This window comes from Anthonomus grandis, chromosome 7 (genome assembly GCF_022605725.1).
Source record: "Anthonomus grandis grandis chromosome 7, icAntGran1.3, whole genome shotgun sequence".
Lineage (NCBI taxonomy): Eukaryota > Metazoa > Arthropoda > Insecta > Coleoptera > Curculionidae > Anthonomus > Anthonomus grandis.
Window position 1 is genome coordinate 20,129,011 of NC_065552.1, and position 20,549 is coordinate 20,149,559.

Genomic DNA, 20,549 nt, shown 5'->3' on the forward strand with positions numbered 1-20,549 from the left:
TGCCTTTCTAGAAAACCTTTATTTAAGCTTGAATACTGCCGCCGCAGCGGTCTTCAGTGACTTCTCCAAAGCATTTGATTGCGTGAATCACGGAGTATTACTCGGTAAGCTCTTTTGTTGTGGCTTCAGATGTGTTGCTCTGAAATGGCTCGAATCATTCTTGTCTGGAAAAAGGCAAATTGTCAATGGATGACTTTTCTGCTAAAACTCCAATAGACCATGGACTTCTCCAGCATTCCGTGCTTAACCCTATTTTATTCTTTCTGTTTATTAATGACCTTGCACTTCTTGATATTAAAAAATTATTTCACATTTTGCTAATGATACTACCATTTAAGACTCATAAAGATCTTGAGTCATTAATAGAGACTGCCAGGGATTTAAGTAGGATCAAGCAAAAGTTGGAGCCAATATCTTTTCGATTCTGTTGATTGCGTGAATCACAGAGTATTACTCGGTAATCTCTTTTGTTGTGGCTTCAGATGTGTTGCTCTGGAATGGCTCAAATCATTCTTGTCTGGAAAAATGCAAATTGTCAATGGATGACTTTTCTGCTAAAACTCCAATAGATCATGGACTTCTCCAGCATTCCGTGCTTAACCCTATTTTATTCTTTCTGTTTATTAATGACCTTGCACTTCTTGATATAAAAAAAAATCATTTCACATTTTGCTAATGATACTACCATTTAAGACTCATAAAGATCATGAGTCATTAATAGAGACTGCCAGGGATTTAAGTAGGATCAAGCAAAAGTTGGAGCCAATATCTTTTCAATTCTGTTTTTATTTAACAGAGAAGAGCAATTAGGTATGTATCGTAAAACACCTAGAGCACCTGTAGGCCTCTTTTGATTTGGTTTGTTATGACGATCGTTTTCCCAACGACGTCTACCGGTAAAAAATTGTTTAAGGAAATTCATTCTCGTTTGTGTGAAACTAGATGTTTGAATTTAAAAGAGGGAAACAAAAATTGACAGCGAACTGGCTTTCCAAGCTACAAAAAAAGTAGATTTCACTCTGTAAATATATTTACTCATTAGTTAGGCATCCTTAAGTTTGGTCGAGGGTAATGAATCTAAGACACATGAGAGTCAGAGATATACAATTACTCCAAATAATATTTATAAGAACACAGAACAATAGTACACTTATTTACAAAAATGAAAAATGTACCTAAAAAAAAGATTGCCACTTGGAAAAAAAAATTGGGCTTTAGTTAAAGCTGAAAAAAAATAACGTTTATAATTCTAAAGGCTACTTGCCATTACAAAAAGGAATAAAAAAAAATATTATCGCATCCATCCGCCAGTATTGTAACTAGAAACAAAAACTCTTTACAAAAAAAATTATAAAAAAAAAAAAAAATTATTATTCCTTGTCCGCCTCCCTTAACTATGCTGACGGGTTTGGATAGTGGTGATCTATCCCGAAATTAAAAGCCGGAAAACCAAAACCCTAGTTATATTAGGATGCTGATATTTCCGCAGTAAATGTAGCAATTCATCCGGGATTAATTCCGGTCGATGGTGATTACCGGCCGTATTAAACGGCCTCCACAATCTAAAAGAGCCTCTACCAAATCAATCACCAAATTTTGTCTAAAAAAAGAAGACCTAACACACCTCCGAGGGCTGTGACTTTGTTAAGTTTCCTAGTTGAAGGTTTTATTAAAAAAGAACGATGATCAAGTCGCAAATTAATAGGTTAGGTAAACCCTAAAACCAGTTAAATCAATGACAGCAATTTGTTGTCAATTTTCTATGAGATTCTTAGAAACACAGTAATCAGGAAGTAGGATTATCAATGTCAAATATCAAAATGTGGCCAAATTAAACAACCAAAAGGGCCTAGTAATCCTCAATAAAAATTTCTGGACAGAAAACGGCTTATTCTGAATAATGAATTTTCCAAAATCATTTAACAATATACTTCAGGAATACTATAATAGTGGCAACGTCGTGATGACCTTGACTGGAACGCGCATATTGCTGCATTATTTGAGGCTGCGTTAATCGAACATTTACGACATCTTTAAAATTTGATACTAAGTAACAATACATGTCATTATCTGTACACATAACTTCAATGTTCAACCTAAATTTTCATGAAATTAAAGCTATACAACGGTTGTGTCCGGTGGATATCAAACAAACCGCAAATGTTTACTTTTATTGTCACTTGCCAGTAGTAAACAAACAATTTAATATAGAAAAATATGACTAAAATTTTTTCGGTACTTCTGATATTGTTATTGAAACTAAATTAACGTGCTTAACAAAATATTTCATTCTTCATGCGTGGGAACACTTTAACTTTCAAAACAATTGCTATTTTAGCTGCCTCAAATCCTCCACGAAAAATTAACAAATAGTAGGTGCTAATAAAAATCAAAATTAAAGTAGAACTTATAACCTGAATTATTGGAACCTTCTTAGGAAAAACTTTAGTATTAAAAAAACGTGTACGTTACGTCCCTGAAGTAGAGGCCCAAACTTTTTTAATAGCCTGTACAAAGATAAATACAGATTTACAGGTCAATATTTAAAAAAAAATGTAACTAAATGATCATTAGTCAAAAGAAAATAAAGTTATAATATGAAGCAATATTATTATAAATAGAACTGGTAATGTTACTACTTTAAACAATTTTTTAACACTAATTTTTTTAGATGGGCAATATTCCCTAAAGAATCCATTCCTAAAGAGAATAAAATAAAAGTAAAACAATAACTGAATACTTAATACCAAATCGATAATAGACTTACATCATCATCGTCGTCCTCCGAATCGTATGTTCCCGTAGACGCTTGCTGGATCATAATATTTGGTATTTTCTTTTTTCTTTGCGATTTTCTCAGTTCGTCTGCATCAACGTTTGTCACAGTAAACTCGTTCCCACTTGGCGAACCAACCGAGGAAGGATAATATAAAGGCCTAGATCTAAAGAAGATAAATTATAACTTTTGAATACTTAAGTATTAACTAATTGCAAAAATAAAGTAGTTACAATAGCCTGCCTTTTCCATGAAAGAATCCACGTTTCGCAACTAGTATTAAAGCTTTTGTTAAAATTTTAAATGTAGATTTTGTATACAAGCTTACTAAATAAAAGTTTATAAAAGAAAGTTTATTTTAAGTAGAATAAGGAGTTTATTTTTTACATTTTACTTTAATCTTAGTTTTCAGTTTAATCTTTACTAATAATTGTGTATGTCTTTTTTTAAAGCCTAACCCTCGATATACTAAATACATTATTTTATGTTTTTCAATAAATACGTTTCCTTTTGTACATTTTTTAAATCTAAAGTAAAGTTTTTAAAGTAAGCTCCTCTACCAATACTAAGGCCGTTTGACAATATTCACTCGGCTGATACTGACCGGTATTCACTGTCACTATCCAAATCGCCATCGTGAGCCATAGATTCTACATCGCCAATGGCACTATCGTCAGTCATAATCCCTCTCCTAGTTGTATCTCTTATTGTTATGTTTTGCGATAACTAGAACAAAAATTTTTGTTATTTACTATTTAAATCTAAAACTGTTAAAACAATATAAATTGAGTTACAAAGATTTGTATTTTCAATAAGTATAAAGAATAAAGTAATTAGTTAGTCAATATAGTACATCGGTTACTATATTAACTTAATTTCCGTAGTCACTCTTTTGCATCTAACGCACCAAACTCCAGGTAAGTATTGTACAGGTAAAAATAATTATAAAAGCCTCATGTTCTTATGAGATTCTCACTTGTTTTCAAAATATAGCGTAATTACAAACAAATAAAATTTTCTACATTAACATGGCTATAATTATAGCGCTGTTTTAATAAATATTTAAAAATACCACCATTTACCTCTAAACATATTCTACTACGACTTCACTGGAAGTATGGACTATTTCTTCACTATAATCTACTTAGTCTGCGTCGAATTAGAGCCTTTCGAGTGTCAACTTTCACTTTGTACACCTCATCTTTAAACCAGCCCTACAAACAATAGTCAAGAAACTTGCCAAATTCATGTTGAGCATTATCCAGCCACTACATCCCTTAAGCGAAACTCAGCTCATTTCATCGAACTTCTTCAGGCCACTAACGTTAGACTCATCGGTAAGCTACTAAGTTTTGATTTTAGCCTTTACAAAGAGGTGCCCATCGAAGAATCTCGTAACATGATCAGAGAAAAACCTAGGCAGGATACAACACTTGCAAAACGTACTGGACTTCCACTTTAGGGAATAATGAAGTTTGTTTTCCTCCTACTTTCAATTTAAAAATAGGTTTGACACCCAGGCTGAAGAACTTCCAATGGACTCATCGTTATCTTCAGCGATAGCCAACCTATAAAGAGTTGTTAGAGGAGCACGCTATAAGGATCGCTTAATCCAAACCTCAGGTGTGGCTTCGATATGTTGATTGCTCATTTATAAACCTTTCTGAAGTACATGAATAATATTAGGCCAAGCATTACATTCAAGATGGAGTTGGAAACTGTGTCAGGAATGCCCTTCTTAAATATTCTTCTAAAGAACAACAATGGAAAACTAACGACATCAGTCTGTCGCAAACCAATACACACAGGACAATGTCTACACTACGACTTCAATCACCCTGGTTCAACACAGGTAAGAATCATTGAAACCCTGTATAAGAGAACAGCCACAATATACAACTATGTTGACCTTAACAGGGAAATAGATAACATCACAAAAATTTACAGCATAATGGGTATCCAAGCAAACTAATAAAGACCACTATTAGAAAAGCAGCAGAGAAAACAAGGAAAGAGCGATCAAAAGAATTGCTAGAAAATTCAACATCAAGAGTTTCTTTTTTTTTTGAAGACAATAATACTAGGCTTAGTATCGAGGTCCAAGAACTGAGTATACGAAATATCCTGTGAATGTCGAGAGTCCTACATAGGCAAGACAGAGCGACTACTGGAAGTCAGGATAAAAGAACATCGAAAGTGGACCCGAATAGAAGAGGTTTCCAGATCAGGAATAGCAAAATGCAATCAAAGATGATTCCTGGAAGCAATATACATTACGCAAAACCAAAGAATCTTCAGCAAAGCCAATGTTGAGATTCCCAACATCTTAGATAGCATCTGATCAGATTGCAGCATATCTACAATCCCATCTGGATAAACTGTTGCTTTGGGCAAATATCTAAAAAAAGGTAAATGAAGTAAAAAAAGCAAACTCTCAAAGTGCTGTTTGGTTCGCCTATTTATTTCAAAACATCTAACAAATGGAGTATGAAAAGGTCGCAAGTGTTTAAAAAAAAAAACACTAAGGTTTTTTTTTTTGGTAAACACAAGCACAAGAGGAAAGTCCTATGTCACTCTTGGAGTGGTGCTTGCGCGAAGATATTTGTGGGCATTTATCTTGAATCGCTGTAGGTTATATGCGTCGGGAAATATGTGAGGTGGAAGCCCGTTCCACAAAGAAGATGTTCTCCAGATGAGTCCCGATACAGCGACGTCCTTGGGGTAGGCAGGTGGACTCGATGTTGATGAGCCGCAACTGCTAGACGCGTCCTTCTTGCCGGAACAGCCCTGGGTGGAATCAGGCCTGCCAGCTCAGAGGAGCACTTACCGTGATAATAACGGTAGAATAAACATAGATCAGCCACCTTTCTCCTGTGCTCCAGATCATCCAGACTCTTTGTCAGTTCTGGTTTGTCGATAAGACGAATAGCTCTCTTCTGTATAGAATCCAGCAGGTTTAAACTATGCTTGGGTGCAGAGCTCCAGACATGCGAGCAATACTCGAGGGAAGGGCGTATTTAAGCCTTATAAAGAGTCAGCAGCTGTTCTGGTGTATACAGTTTTTTCGTTTTCAAAAGCACTCCGAGTTTTTTGGAAGCCGCCCTGGCGACCTCGGCAACGTGGTCATGCCAGGACACACTGTTGGTGTAAAGATGATTTCATTGGCAATGTTTTCCCTGCCATAACCAGCTCCGGGCCACCAAGGATAGTCTTCATTGTAAATACTGCAGCCTGCGTTTTTTTAGCGTTAAAATTGACCAAATTGTTATCGCCCCACTCCAAGATTGCTCTAATATCGTTGTTGGTTGAAGCTACTTGTTGCTGCCTAAGATTCTGAGAACTTGCGGCTGTCGTTGGTTTGGCGGACTTAAATGTGGAAATAAGTGTGCTATCGTCGGCAAAGCTGTAGATTGGATTGACAGTGGTTCCTAACAAATCGTTGATATATACCAAGAAAAGGGTGGGGGATAGAATGCATCCTTGAGGGACTCCAGCGTTAATGTTAAATTTGTCGGAGAGGTATCCATCGACGGCTACTTGGATTGTTCGTTGTTCAAGAAAACTTTTGATCCAATTCAATAATGAGTTTTGTATGCCGATTGAGGAGAGCTTGGTTAGTAGTCCCTCATGCCACACTCTGTCAAATGCCTTGGAAATGTCAAGAGCGACTGAGCGGGACTCGCCGTGCTTCTCCATGGCCTCCGTCCACAAGTGTGTGACGTAGGCAAGAAGATCGCCGGTGGATCTAAGCTTTCGGAAGCCGTATTGATGACCGCTGATTAGTCCAGATGATTCCAGATATCTTAACAGTTGTTGGTTGACTGCTTTCTCCATAATCTTCGATATTACTGGAACTAGTGCAATCGGGCGGTAATTGGAGGGCATCGTCTTCTTACCCTTTTTTGGTACAGCTTGCACTCGAGCAGTTTTCCAGCTTGTTGGAAATTGGCCCTGCTTATACGATGCCGTGAACAGTCTACATAAGGGAGGAGTCAATTCGTCTGCACAACGTTTTAGTATTAGGGCTGGAATTCCATCGGGTCCAGAAGCTTTGTTGGTGTCTACGCTTTTAAGAATTTTATTTATCATTCGTTGGGGAAACGAAATTTCTCCCATCGATGAATTCACCCTTGGCAAATATGGCGGTGTTTTGCCTTGCGAGTGCAGAGTAGAATTGGATGCGAAGAGTTTACCCAGTAAGTTGGCTTTTCCCTTGCTGTTACCGCGATAGAACCATTATCTGCTGTTAGGGGTGGCAAGGCCGACTTAGCAAATCCTTGACTAACGGCTTTCGATACCGACCAGAAAGATCTTGTTCCATTTGGGCAGTTTAGCAGTTTGTTTTTGATCCTGTTGTTGTGACTCTCTTTGTATTCATCAATAATTCGCTTGCAGCTATTTCTGGAGGCTAAAAAGTTCCTCCGATTTTCGATGGAAGGATGTTGACGCCATTTGCGATATGCTGCGTTTTTAGTGTTTACTGCCTTTTTGTAATTCAGGTTGAACCATTGCTTGTTGTTTGATCCGCATTTAGTAGAAAAAGGGATATAAGCTTCCATTCCTGCCAACATCGTCTCTGTAATTTGGTTTGCACATTCTGAGATGTTATTGGTTCTAAAGCAGACTTCTTTCCAAGGGAATGAGCGATAAAATTCCCGAAGATGGTTCCACTCTGCTGATTTATAGTGCCCTACCTTCCGCGGCATCGGAGGATCCTGCGTTTTAACCTCCAACTGGCAAGAGACTGTTATCAATTTGTGGTCCAATGTTCCTAGGGGGGCATGTACTTGCATTTGCAAGGTTAATAACGAATGCACCGTTTTATCTCCAAAATCTTAATTTTCACGAGGATCTAAAGATTGACAGGATATAGCAGTTTTTGAAAGGTTCACGTGCCAAATTCAGAGAGAGAAAGAGCATTTTTAAATAAAAAACATCCAAACACGCCGTGGCAAGCTGTGTTTTACCAAGAGATTAACAAGAAATGAAAACGGTCCTGCAGTGCAACCAAGTGTAATTAAAATAGGTCCAGTGGAGGATTTGATTTATTTTCTCTGGGGGTGTGGGCCGAAATTCGGGTTTCGGCTCAGACCTCCACGATCATTTTTTTCCTTTCTATCATACCCCATCCCCAAGAAAAGAAAAATTTCCCTCCTTCTCACCCACGTCAGCACCGAAATGCCATCGTGGTAGGATCTTGACCTTGCTAAATGATTTATTTATTATTAGGGAATCGATCTTTTTTTATGTATAGAAAATAGCATTTCATTTTTTTTTTCATCTTATATTCGAAGGTCTCATTAAATTCCTTTGCCAATTCCCTATTTTACTTAGACCATAAGGCCTGCTATTTAATCACTAAGGATCAATTCCGGCTATAGAGAGGCCGATCTCTCTTCTTTATTGCTGCCAAAACTATCCAATAAGAACAAAAGAGGTAAACTCTATATTCTTTGTGATAAAATCGGTGGGAAAATAAATAAGCAAATCTATGAGTCTATAAAATCTGAAACCATGATGGTTGAAACCCTAATAAAACCGGGTGTAGTTTTTAAAAACAAAAAAATATATAATATGTAAAAAATATTAATTTTATATTTACTTACTTACTAAATTGGTAATAATTTTGTTTGGGAAAAAATTGAAAGAATTCGTTTATAAGGTGCATAATTATATTGCAGGATCTTTGACTTATATTGACATTAGTGTGGCAAGAGATTTTAAAATAAATCGCTTAAAGTGTGCAAATACAATAACTGATAATATAAGAAAACATTTTAAACGGCAAAAAATCTAATTTATATAAAAACAGTTGAACTTAGTAGTAATTGACAAACTGCGGGTGAATGTATTGAAACAGTTGAAATAAACGATAAAGTAGACGATCTAGAACATGTTATTTTGAACGAAACGGGCAAAGATTTAAATAAAATTAGTAGTAATTATAATGGTACTATTGACCGAATTTTCTTAACATCGTTCCAACTTCTGGTACATCAAAAAATAATCTGACTCATAATATTGGCTTAAATGATAAAAAACTTATGAAAGGAAGGAAAAAACCTAAAACCAATAGCCCTAATAATAAAGACTTAAAAAGCCTTTTCGTCAAACCGATTTTTCCTAAAACCTAAATATTGTTGTGTGAATTTTCCTGTGCTGGAATGTTATTGGCTAAGCGTGAGTTGACTATTGTTAGTATTTATAGATCAATAAACGCTGACTTAAATATATTTTTCGATGAAATATTCAGGCTTCTTACGGAACTTATTGTTTACGGTTATATTAACATTTGTTATCATTCATAAATATCAAGATATAAAAAATATATTTTTGGCATTTAATATTATCTCACATGGGTCAGAATATACCATATAGTAAGGGAAACTATATTTGCTCTAATTATGATAGTACTGAAATTTGCATCGCTCTAAAAAAGTGTGAGTTCTCTGATCATCACGCCCATTTAGTGACATTTAGAAATTCTTTTGAAAATATTAAAGATTTTGGTGAAGTACTTAGAAGAAGATTTAATGTCATGAATTAAATGAAATGTATTTCGCGATAGTTTACTTTCAGAAGATTGGTTTAAAAGTTTATGAGTGCCAGGGTGCCAGATTTTCTTTCGACATTTTGATGCCATCTTTTCATTAGAAAAGCAGCACCTGGATTCTAAAAAGACTTATTGGATGACTCCAAGAATGAATAAGTGGTCACAAAATATAAGAGACTGGTATGATATTTATAAAAGAACAGCTTCGCAGATTATTTTGGATAAATACAAAGAAAAAAAAACAATTTTTAAAAAATAATTATCGTAAAGCACTTAATGACAATATAATCTAAATCATCATTAAAGAATTGCGGTCTAGTACAAGTAAAGAATCTCTTGCTGCATTATTGGAAACACTAATTTAGTGGCTGAGATATTTGGGAATAACTTTGGGCAAGTGAATACCAGCAAAGTCTTAAGCAAAGTTATAGCTCATCAACCCAAGAATGTTCATTCTGATGTTTTCTTTGTGAAATTAGATAAAAATATTAGAAACACTCTGTATCTAAGGCTTTGTACACCCGTACAAAATAAAGGTATTGTAATGCGAATTCCACCTAAATATTCAACGGGCATTGATGAAATACCGGCAACCACATTAAAAATAGTTTCAGATATGTTATTCATTGACTCTTGAATGCATGTTTCGAGCAAGCAGTGTTTCTATAAAAAAAAGGCGTTAAGAAGAACTGGAATAATTACAGTTTATTCTTTTATCCCTTACGTGTATTAGAATTTTTCTAACATTAACGGTTTTTGAGATATTTGAATTTTCGCGTTTTATTCATTTGTGGCGTTCTTGTACATTATTAGAAAATTAAACATCATCTATAAGATCCCAAAATTTGTTTTACAAGACATACTAAAATTTCAGAATTCCAGCTATATTACAAGTACCCAAAAAATGCGTTTTTCTCAAACACGTCCTTTTTTTACGTTAAACGTCACCACAAGGGTGAAATAATCCAATATGGTCGCCAACAGCAGGTACCTCGGCATGTTTTTTTTTGGAAGGGTGTCGCAGTTTCGTTAAATTTTCAATAAAAATGATCCGGAAGCTATCAATTAAAGGTACCGTCTAATCAGAAAACTCGTCTAAAAAGTATTCGATATTTCCTTAGGAAGCTATTTTGGGGGCTGTTTTATTTGTGGTGTTTGTTAATAAATTAAGTGAAGCAATAAATGTAAAAAAAACGTAAAAAATAAAAGTTGTATTCTTATTAATTATACAACTGATGAGCTGTAGAAAATAGGGGATTTCTAACAGACTTTAAGCAAAATTATAAAGGAGCGAACAATAAACCTCATAAGTTTGTATAAGTTATTTCTGTTATTAGATAGACGGCAGTTATTATCAGAAATTATTACTTACATTTTCTGCACTCTTAGAAAAAGCATTTTTCGTCAAAATATATTGCAGCAAACTTTCACTTGACCGGGAATATCGCTTTTTATTAAACATTTTTTTGTCAAGCGTCTCTAAGAGAGAGCGTATAATGATTTTGATGCACCACAGTATATCAATAAAGTTCCTATCTAAATCACATTTAATCTGTTAACGTTTAACAATTTATTTGTAGGCATGGTTAGCCACTCCCGAATTAATCAATAAGCATAATAATCGGAAAATTATATATTCGTAGTTAGCAAAAGTGCTAGATGCAAATAAGTATTATCGATGTTGAATTATTTTATTATCTGATGGATAATAATACGATAATGCCGTTTATTTTTATGAAAAGTGAAACTTTTAGTCTATTTGTTAAACTTTAACTAATAACGCTGAAGAATTGCTTTTGATAGAACATACCTTTGCACTAATTGTCATGGACTCTTTTTTTGCCTCTTTGTACATTTTCACTTCAGTACCGCTATCCAATGAACTGTCCTTTGATCCATCAGAATCAAACCTCTTATCTGCAAAAAAAAACAAACCATAAGTATTTTAAAAGTCTTGAACTATAAAAGTTAAAGAACATGAATAACAAAGAACTCTGACGATAATTTTAACTTATTACGCGAGGGTTGTTATTATGAAGGTTGTAAATTAAGGCCTCCAAGCAACAAGAAATACATGAACAATACACCATGTGTCTTTATGTTCAACATTCTCAAGAATTTCAAATTTTAAAATCTGTTCAATTTTTTTTTTTTTCATTTCAAAACAATCCCAAAATATCGAAATATTTTCAAAAATATTTTAATTGTTCCATACAAGAAATGCGTGAAAAATAAATAAAATACAAGGTTTTTCAATTTTTAAATCCGACGTTCTCAACAAATTGTTAGGGTTCAAAATGGCTAAAAAGTTTTTTTTTTAATAAATTGCCAGACCGCCGTAAATAAACTGCTTATTTTTATTTATTTTTGTATATGGTCATAGTACCCCCATCTGTGGGTAGCCATTCAACTAGTGAGTTGAAACCACTTAACAATTTACAGTTCTCTATTTCTCATTCATATCGATCATCACCAAATAGTAGGATTCTAACATGGATACTTCTACTGCACAATGGTACTGCTTTACGTTTAATTATCCTGGTTCTTGATGCTAGTTAAAGGAATTGAGGTTAGACCTTGTGGTCTAACAAATCTAGACAAATTTTTACCCAATATTTGTCAGTTTTCAAAAATTATTTTGAATCGGCTGCAATATTGACTAGATTGTTTCTATATTTACAATTGTACTACAAGTTATTTTTGGTGTAGGTTTGAAATTAAACTAGTGCACTCATGTGTCATTAAAAAAAGATGGAGATACTTACCAACCGAAACGTCGTGTTACATTAAATAAATAAGACAATGCAAGTCCGACAAGATGTTTTGCCTGTACCATTGTCTACCACCTTCAAAAACACATGTGTCATTAGTTTATGGCCAACAGTATTTCGTTTTTATTTTGAAAAAAGTTTTTATTTGTAATTTTTGGGTATGGAGACGAAAAGGATTGTATGTTGCAAGTTCAATGTTGCCCAACTTGATATTTGGAGAAAGCCGTACCGACCGTAGGGTCAGATCGTTCCTTTTTGAGTGCGTTCCTTTATGAAGTGAAAAGTTCTTTAGTCTCCTCTTAAAATTTTACCCTTTTTGGGGAGATATAACCGACTAATGTGATAATAATAAAAATCTATTTAGGGTGTAATGCTGTTTTATTAGTTTTGATTTTACTGGCTTTTTATGGCGATTTTATACCTTTAAAGCTTAACAGGTGCCCTGTACCACCGGCAAAATGACGTTACTCACTCTTGGCATTTTTGGATTTGATTTGAAACCCTCTAGTTAAAGGTTGATTTATTTTTGTACATAATTTCATCTGTGGAAAGGTGTGGAAGGAAACTTTGAGGGCTGGAATTTTGGTTACCGTGAGCTATTTTTGAATAATTTTTCTTATTTAGTTTAAACTTATTTCTAATTTCTAAAACTAAATTCTTGTAGTATTGCTTCATAATATTTACACTAGTTTTACCTACTATTTATTGCACAGAGTTTTGTCCACAATTTCAGATTTCTTTGACTTAGTAATTTATTATTTTTGGTTTATTATTTTAATTCCAGGGCCAGTAAATATAAAAATGTAATATTTGATGTAATTTTTGAAGAGCCCGTTACTGTCGATTGGACATACTGTACTATGTAAAGTGCAATCTTTAATTGAGGAAGTTTATTTTGCAAATGACGTCACTGCTTGGGAATACGGAATTATTTTAAATTCAGTAATTATTTTTGTTTTTCTCGCTTGTCACTGTCTGCTGGACATACTGAGCGACGTAAAGTTGGTACTATTTTTTTATGTAAGCTATCCATAATTAGATGTTTAAATTTTAAGATTTCATAACTCGGGTAAACTAATCACCTACTGGACTTTTATTTGGTTAGAACTCTTACTAAAGATAACTTTTAAGCATACTATTCCAATACACCTGATAGGACATTTTTTTTGATGATTTTATCTGGTAAACCTTTACTTGTTTAAGTTATTTAAGGGTGAGGTTTTGAAATTGTCATTATTTTGCATGGGGGTTAAGGTCAGCTAGTTAACTTCATGAACTTATTGTTTCCTTTTCTTGTATGAGGTTCTGCAATATTTAAACTTTGAATTTATGTTTTATAGTCCATGGTTCTGCCATTAATAGTTGAACAACAATCTAGTCCAATCAACATATTTATGCTTTGGTTTAAATATTTTTAAAATCTGATTTGGATTTCATTTTTTTGTTTGACTTGCCAATAAATGTTATCACCTCTAGGCTTTGTTACTAGTAAATTAAAACTTCGGTGGCGCTATACTGATTTTGGACTCCTTCGGTCCTTAGAACTAGGTAACAACTTGGGTTTGGTCACAGTTTTTGTTGAATAATCAATTTGGTAATTAATTTAAAGAGGAAAACCAGAATCCACACTGACCAGAGCTACCAGTGATCTTGGTAGGAGGTGGTCACATAAGTAAGCGGGGTACCTTGAATTTTTCGAGCATCTTTAACATATTTGGGTTTGAATCCATTTGGGTACCATCTCTCGAACTTGGTATATGCAACTTTTGACTCTCTTTTTCACACTGGAGTATTGTTTGATAAAAGAAATATTGAATATTTCATGAATTCTATATAATCTATATATTGGATAATTTATTTATGTCATGCATATTTTTTTGTAACAAAATTTCAAAAAATGCCACAAATTTTGAAAAAAACTTCCAGTACCTTTTTATTAACAATACATAATATACACAGAGCTTTCAGTTTAAAGTTCTTCAAAATATTTGGAACATATTTTCAATTGCTTCTCAGACAACAAATGAATAAAATATTGTATGTTATTTCTATATTTTCATTTTTTTCAAGAGATTTTCAAAATTTTTAAGAAATGTTCGAATAAATCCAAAATTTTAAATTTTTTCCCGTAATTTTATATAAGGAATACGTAAAATATGCAAAAATACCGTATTTCAATTTTCACGTTTTAAAAAATGTTATGAATATCCAGAAAAATAAAAAATTTTAAAAAACCTTCATCAACCAACAAATCATTAAATAAACAGGGTGTTTTAATTTCGGGTTTTTCAGTTTTTTCTTTTAAGAAATATCCAAAATATGCAAAATTTTTGCAAGGACATATTACTCTTAATGTTGCGAAGATTATAATAGGTTTTTTAAAGAAGCTTAGACACATGACTTTGGAATCTAGGGTTGTTATTAAAGCTCACACCCAATTAGAGAGTCCATTACAATAACCAAATTTGAGACGCCGGACCAAAGTAGATTATTACAATTTCAACCCATGCTTACAGGAGTATTTAAAAACTCTTCTTAACGACATTAATCCTTAAGCGACCCCTCTATAAGCATACAACGGCTTGGATTTAGCCCCATCAACTGTGACCGACTGCGATCTGTCATCCAAATAACTGCGAACTAGAAAAATAGCACAAGGTAAGTAATGTTTAAGTACCATATAAATTATTAAGGAACCTATGTATGTATTTTGTTCTTGCATATGCATTGTTGCATATTGAAAAACAAATAAATATTACGCTGCATATAATTATTTATATGCAGGGTATTCGCTAGAAGGGGCGCCGAACAAAATGGTGAGTTGTTGCGGTCGTTTGCCACTCATTGATCCACAATGACCTCTATTAAAAACTTCGGAAATGATCACACCTTAGCCTTGATAAAAAAAAATTAGTTTTATTTTTAATCCAAAATCTAACACCAATAAGTTGAATTATTATATGTGTTGATAGCTAAAAATTTCCTCTTTTGAAAATGCGTGTGAACTTGACAACAGAGAATCGGTCAATATGTTTGTAAACAAAACACCCCACTTGTCCCTGTGCATATGTTGAACCCAAACAAAATTTTTGTTTACTAATTCTAGTCTTTCAATATTCTAAGATGTCACCTAATAATACATAAAGTGATTTATAGTTAAAGCATCTATACATCAGATGATGTATTTCCTTGGCTGTATTGATCCTAAGGGACCTCGTGGGGTACGCATCTGCAAATTTCTTACACCACTTATGTACTTTTTAGGTCCATCCATTTTTTTTCATAAACCTCAGTTAACTGGCGAAGGATTTCAATATAAGTTGACCCTTTAAACTTTAAACTAACTTAAATATACTATTTTATTAATAATAATATAAAGACTAATTGATTAAGTAAATAAATCAATAATTTGAATATAAAAGAGTAAAAAAAGTATTTTTTTAAAGCTAAATTTCTACATTATCCTTATAAACTTTTAGTGACAATATTTCATTTAAAGTATTTTTAAGTGGCACGTAAAGAATGTCTAATGAACGGCAGTATAAATTATAAGTTTTTGTTATTCTACATAATAGAGTGCTGACCATTTGTTTTCCTGAATGGAATAAAAATAATTTGCTTGATCTCATATTGACTTGAGGAATGTTAAATTTAAAAAGTGACAAAATAGGAGGAGCTTTAGAGTAACAATTCATTACTTTATATAAAAACCAAACATCAGTTATCAAACGTCTGTCGAAAAGTGAAATTATGTTAAAATGCTCTCTAAAAGAAATCTTAAAAACTTTTTGAATGCTCTCCAATCGATCGATATACAGGGTGTTTCAGAACAATGGGATCAAACTTCTGGGGGTTGTTCAGTACAACAGAAGAATCCATTTGAGTATAGGAACCCATGTCCGGAAATGCGTCACTACGCCACTACGGCCCGAAGACGCGTTAAAATTTATAAAAACAATTAATTACCTAAATAGGATCTGCTGCATTTATTTTTACCTTTTGTACATGATACCATAACAACAATGTTTAAAGTCAACGCTTATCAATGTCATGTTTAAAAATTTTATAGCTTACAATTTTTAAACATTTTATTGCTAATGGAAAACTTTACCAATCAAGAATTGGCGGATATGCATTTGGCATACGGAGCAACAAACTGCAATGCGTGAGCAGCATCGCGGTTGTATCGTGAACGTTATCCCGAACGACAGCATCCTGGATACAAAAAGTTTATTGCGGTTCATCGGCGGCTCGCTGAGACCGGCATGTTTAAGACCAAGATGCATGATACTGGTGTTGCTCGAACCGTAAGAACCGTCGAATTTGAAGAAGAGGTGCTTCAGCGAGTTGCCGATGAACCATCAAATAGCACACGTGACGTCGCTAAGAATATGAATACGAGTAACGCTTCTGTCTGGCGGGTACTACACGAGCAACAACTCCATTCTTACCACTTCCAGAAAGTTCAAGGTATGACTGCAGCCGATTATCATCCTAGAGTTCAATTTTGTCAATGGCTTCTGGATCACATCATTGCACAACGAAATTTTTTACGATATGTTTTGTGGACTGATGAAGCCTCTTTCACAAGAGACGATATTTTTAATAGTAGGAATAGCCATGTTTGGGACAAAGAAAATCCTTATGCAATTTTTCCAAGAAAATGTCAGAATCGTTGGTCTGTTAACGTATGGGCAGGCACTGTTATGATTATTTAATTGGGCCATACCACGTTCTACCGGAACGGTTAACAGGACCTATTTATCTACGTTTCTTGGAGGAAGTTCTCCCAGAACTCCTTGAAAATGTTCCACTAAACGTTAGACAGCAAATGTGGTTTCAGCATAATGGAGCGCCAGTTCACTTTGCTGTACAAGTACGCGAGTATTTGGCTCAGCGGTTTGGGCACCGGTGGATTGCCAGAGGTGAAGCAGTTTCTTGGCCTCCTAGGTCACCCGATTTAACGTCGCTCGATTTTTTCTTGTGGGGACATGTAAAGTCTTTAGTCTACGAAACTCCAGTAGAATCAGAGCTAGACTTAGTTGGACGAATAACAGCAGCATTTGAAATCATTCAAAACGAGAGTCAAATTTTTAGTGTAGTCCGCCAAAATCATGTGCGGCGTTTAAATTGGTGTATTGAGGTTGGAGGAAGACATTTTGAACAATTGTTGTGATGGTATCATATACAAAAGGTAAAAATAAATGCATCAGATCCTATTTAGGTAATTAATATTTTTTCTAAATTTTAACGCGTCTTAGGGCCATAGTGGCGTAGTGACGCATTGCCGGACATGGGTTCCTATACTAAAATGGATTCTACTGTTGCACTGAACAACCCCTAGAAGTTTGATCCCATAGTTCTGAAACACCCTGTATTGTAGTACAAGTACTTAAGTTGGCTTTTGTATTCTTTGTTGTTCGAACTGTAAACATCGGATTCTCTATCACATTTCCTGTAATTATGAATGTAGTAATAGCTTAATTTTGAAACACAAAATGTACCACATGTAATAATATAATTGGACCAAACTGGTAACTCTGACTTATACTTGGCAGAAGCACCGATTTTTCCTTCCATTTTATACGGCTGTATTGCCGCAAACCATTTTTCTAATGAATTAAAAGGCAGTTAAAAAATGTACTAAATAGTCTTATTTGTAAATTAAAAAAGAACTGATCCTATTTATGACGCTAAGATGTGATATAAAAGTTTTCGTATTAAATGTTTGTCAACAAAAAAAATCCAATGCCATCATTCTATTCTTACTAAAATTAACTTTTATACTAAAGCACTAAATTTAGTACAAATATGAACGACTTCTGAAGGGATGAAACTTATTTTTACTCTTTACGCCACAGATTTAACTGCATACTAAAGATATAGAAATAATGTTATACTCACCCATAGTTGGATATTGCAACGGTTGACTATAGAACGACTGGCCGCCCATAGTGTTTTCGGCCCGTTGGGCCCATCTGCCCTTGGGTGTACTAACTCCTTTGCTGATGTTTGGAGGAGGACTGTACTCTTCTGTCAACTGTTTTTTAGCCCACTTTGGTAGTTGTCCTATGCTAAAGCTGTAAAAAGTAATTAATTTTTAATTCCTATTAAAATACATGTTTAGTTTTAAAAGTTCAATCAACTAATAGTGGATTCTACGAGTTACAGCAAATGAAGAGTCTGATTGTTTTTTATATTAATGAATAGAGGGGTATTGGCCTTGAGTTATGGTGTGTTTCCTTGTGGCCTATCAAAACAGATCATGAGGCAGTAGTAGTAAATTGAATGGCATAACTCACATTGAGACATTAATTCTTATATTAACGTTTTTAATAAAACAATACTTTCTGGTTTTGGCTGTTTTTGCCCAATAAAAGAAATAGTCTAGAAAAGTCCAAAACCTCCCTGGTTTACCCTTAAACGAAATCACTAGGGCAATTTCAATATTACTCGCAAAATAATGTGGTTCCAAAATGATGGGTTGCCCATATCATAGCACCTTCAAGTTCGTCGTTATCTAAAGCGAACGTACCCCAACAGATGGATCAGCCATTTTAATCAAATAATAAAATTAATAAAACTACGTCTCTAGTACCTTTCTCGAGCTGCTTATAGTACCCTAAAATCCTATTAAATAATAATAAATTTACCTAAAATAAATTTAACTTTCACAGATCGTCAATTTATACAAGACCAAAAGTCTTTACTTAAATAGCATACCTTAATCTTGACATGAGAACTAAACCATACATCAAAATTACAAAATAAAATTTACTCTTGGATTCTTCTTACAAGCATTAACAAATTCCTGGCATAAAATATTAATATTAAGAGTTTTCTTTCTTGGTTTGTTTATTTTATTCTTCTTTGTTTTGTTTACATATTAAATTGGACTATATTACATTAAAAGTATTACACTGTTAGACTTTATTCTGCCTGAACTTGATTTATCTATGTAAATCTTTCAAGTTAATTGTGTTTCCAATTACAGTTTTAGCTACTTTGCAATAATCTTTTTTGAAACAAATATTAAAAAGATGCAAATAGATTGATCGAACTCACCTATAGTTAGTATCAACGCTGGAAATGGTTTCGTTTTGCTCAAACATTGTACTATCCTGGAGCAATGCCGTCTCCAAAGGTCTACCCTGCCGCATTGCCTGTTGACTTAACCGAGCTTTCATCGTTACCACCATATCAGGAGGTATCCTCCATACAAATATACATCTAAAAGTAAAAGTTATTTTTTAATATAATTATTGCATAATAAGTCCTCAAAAACATTTATCTGATTCTTCTTACCCATCCCCACTGGCACTAATTAACCGTTTGCAGTCGTTTGTAAACCTTAATCCTGTTGCTAATTCACTGTGTCCGCACATTGTGGCCATACATTCTCCCGAGTAGTAGTCATACACTGAGAGGCTCTTGTCTGTGCAAGATGTTGCCAAGTAGATGCCAGATCTATCTAGTACAACCTGTAATATATTTCACGAATAAGGTTTTGTTTTTTAATTGGCTACCAAATAATTTACAAATTACTGTTGTATTTTATTTATTTAAGAGTTATTTTTCTGAAAGGCAGGAACGGCCTTAAATAAAAATAAAACACTAAAGCTCAAAATATAATCTTTTTTATCAGCGTAAAACAATATTTTTTAAAAATAATATGAGTAAATTAAAAAATAAGAGTATTCTAAACAATATTTTTTCTACAAAAAACAATTGAACATTTTATAAGATAATCAACAGTATTTAGTAGCATGACCTGTTTTTCAAAATGGAAACCTTCTAGACATAGAGTCAATTAACTTTCGGCATTCTTCTACGGTCATAGAATACCAAGCTTTTAAACTTCTTCGTTTTAAGTTTCCTTGCCCGCAACTCGATTTTTTAGCTCTTTCCTAAGGTTCTCCATCGGATTGAGATGGACAATTTAAAAGTGTACAATTTTTACTGGTAAACTTGCTTTATCTTTGCAGTATGTTTAGGGTCATTGTCTTGTCAAAAGAATGTTTTTGCAGTTAGCACGATCCATTAACCTTTGTTGAACATTTCTTTTGCTCAAAAAGGATATCTTCCAGACATCTTCTTATGGTTCTAATTTCTATTTCAAATTTCTTTTTATTGTAAAAAATATCACAAATGAATCTTTGTGCGTGCCGCTTGTACACATTTTTCGGTAGTGTTTCTTGGACGACCTTGAGTTCCTAGCGGTTTATTTGTTACATGTTGTTCCTTTCAAACTTATAAGTCAAACACATTTAAAAAATCCAAGATAATCCGTTCACGAAATGCAATTTTGTATCGCGGAGCACAAGTATAATGATTTTTTGTAACCAATTTTTTCTCTGTGATGACGTGCAATTTTTTTAATGAGATTGAACCTAGTTCATTGTAACGGGCCTAGGAAGAGCTGAGGTAAATAAGGAAAATCAAAAACTAA

General features: G+C 33.9%; 1 protein-coding gene across 6 annotated transcripts in view; it reads right to left on the reverse strand.

The window, feature by feature from the left end:
• LOC126738571 (uncharacterized) overlaps positions 1-20,549 on the reverse strand; it is a 263,439-nt gene that overhangs the window by 58,787 nt on the left and 184,103 nt on the right. For all 6 annotated transcript variants that reach the window (XM_050443968.1, XM_050443967.1, XM_050443962.1 and 3 more), the window contains 6 exons: positions 19,406-19,581; positions 19,166-19,330; positions 18,005-18,180; positions 11,140-11,246; positions 3,381-3,502; positions 2,768-2,942 (listed from right to left, as the gene is read on the reverse strand). In XM_050443968.1, the coding sequence (XP_050299925.1) occupies positions 2,768-2,942; positions 3,381-3,502; positions 11,140-11,246; positions 18,005-18,180; positions 19,166-19,330; positions 19,406-19,581 (921 nt within the window). The remainder of the gene's footprint in view (positions 1-2,767; positions 2,943-3,380; positions 3,503-11,139; positions 11,247-18,004; positions 18,181-19,165; positions 19,331-19,405; positions 19,582-20,549) is intronic.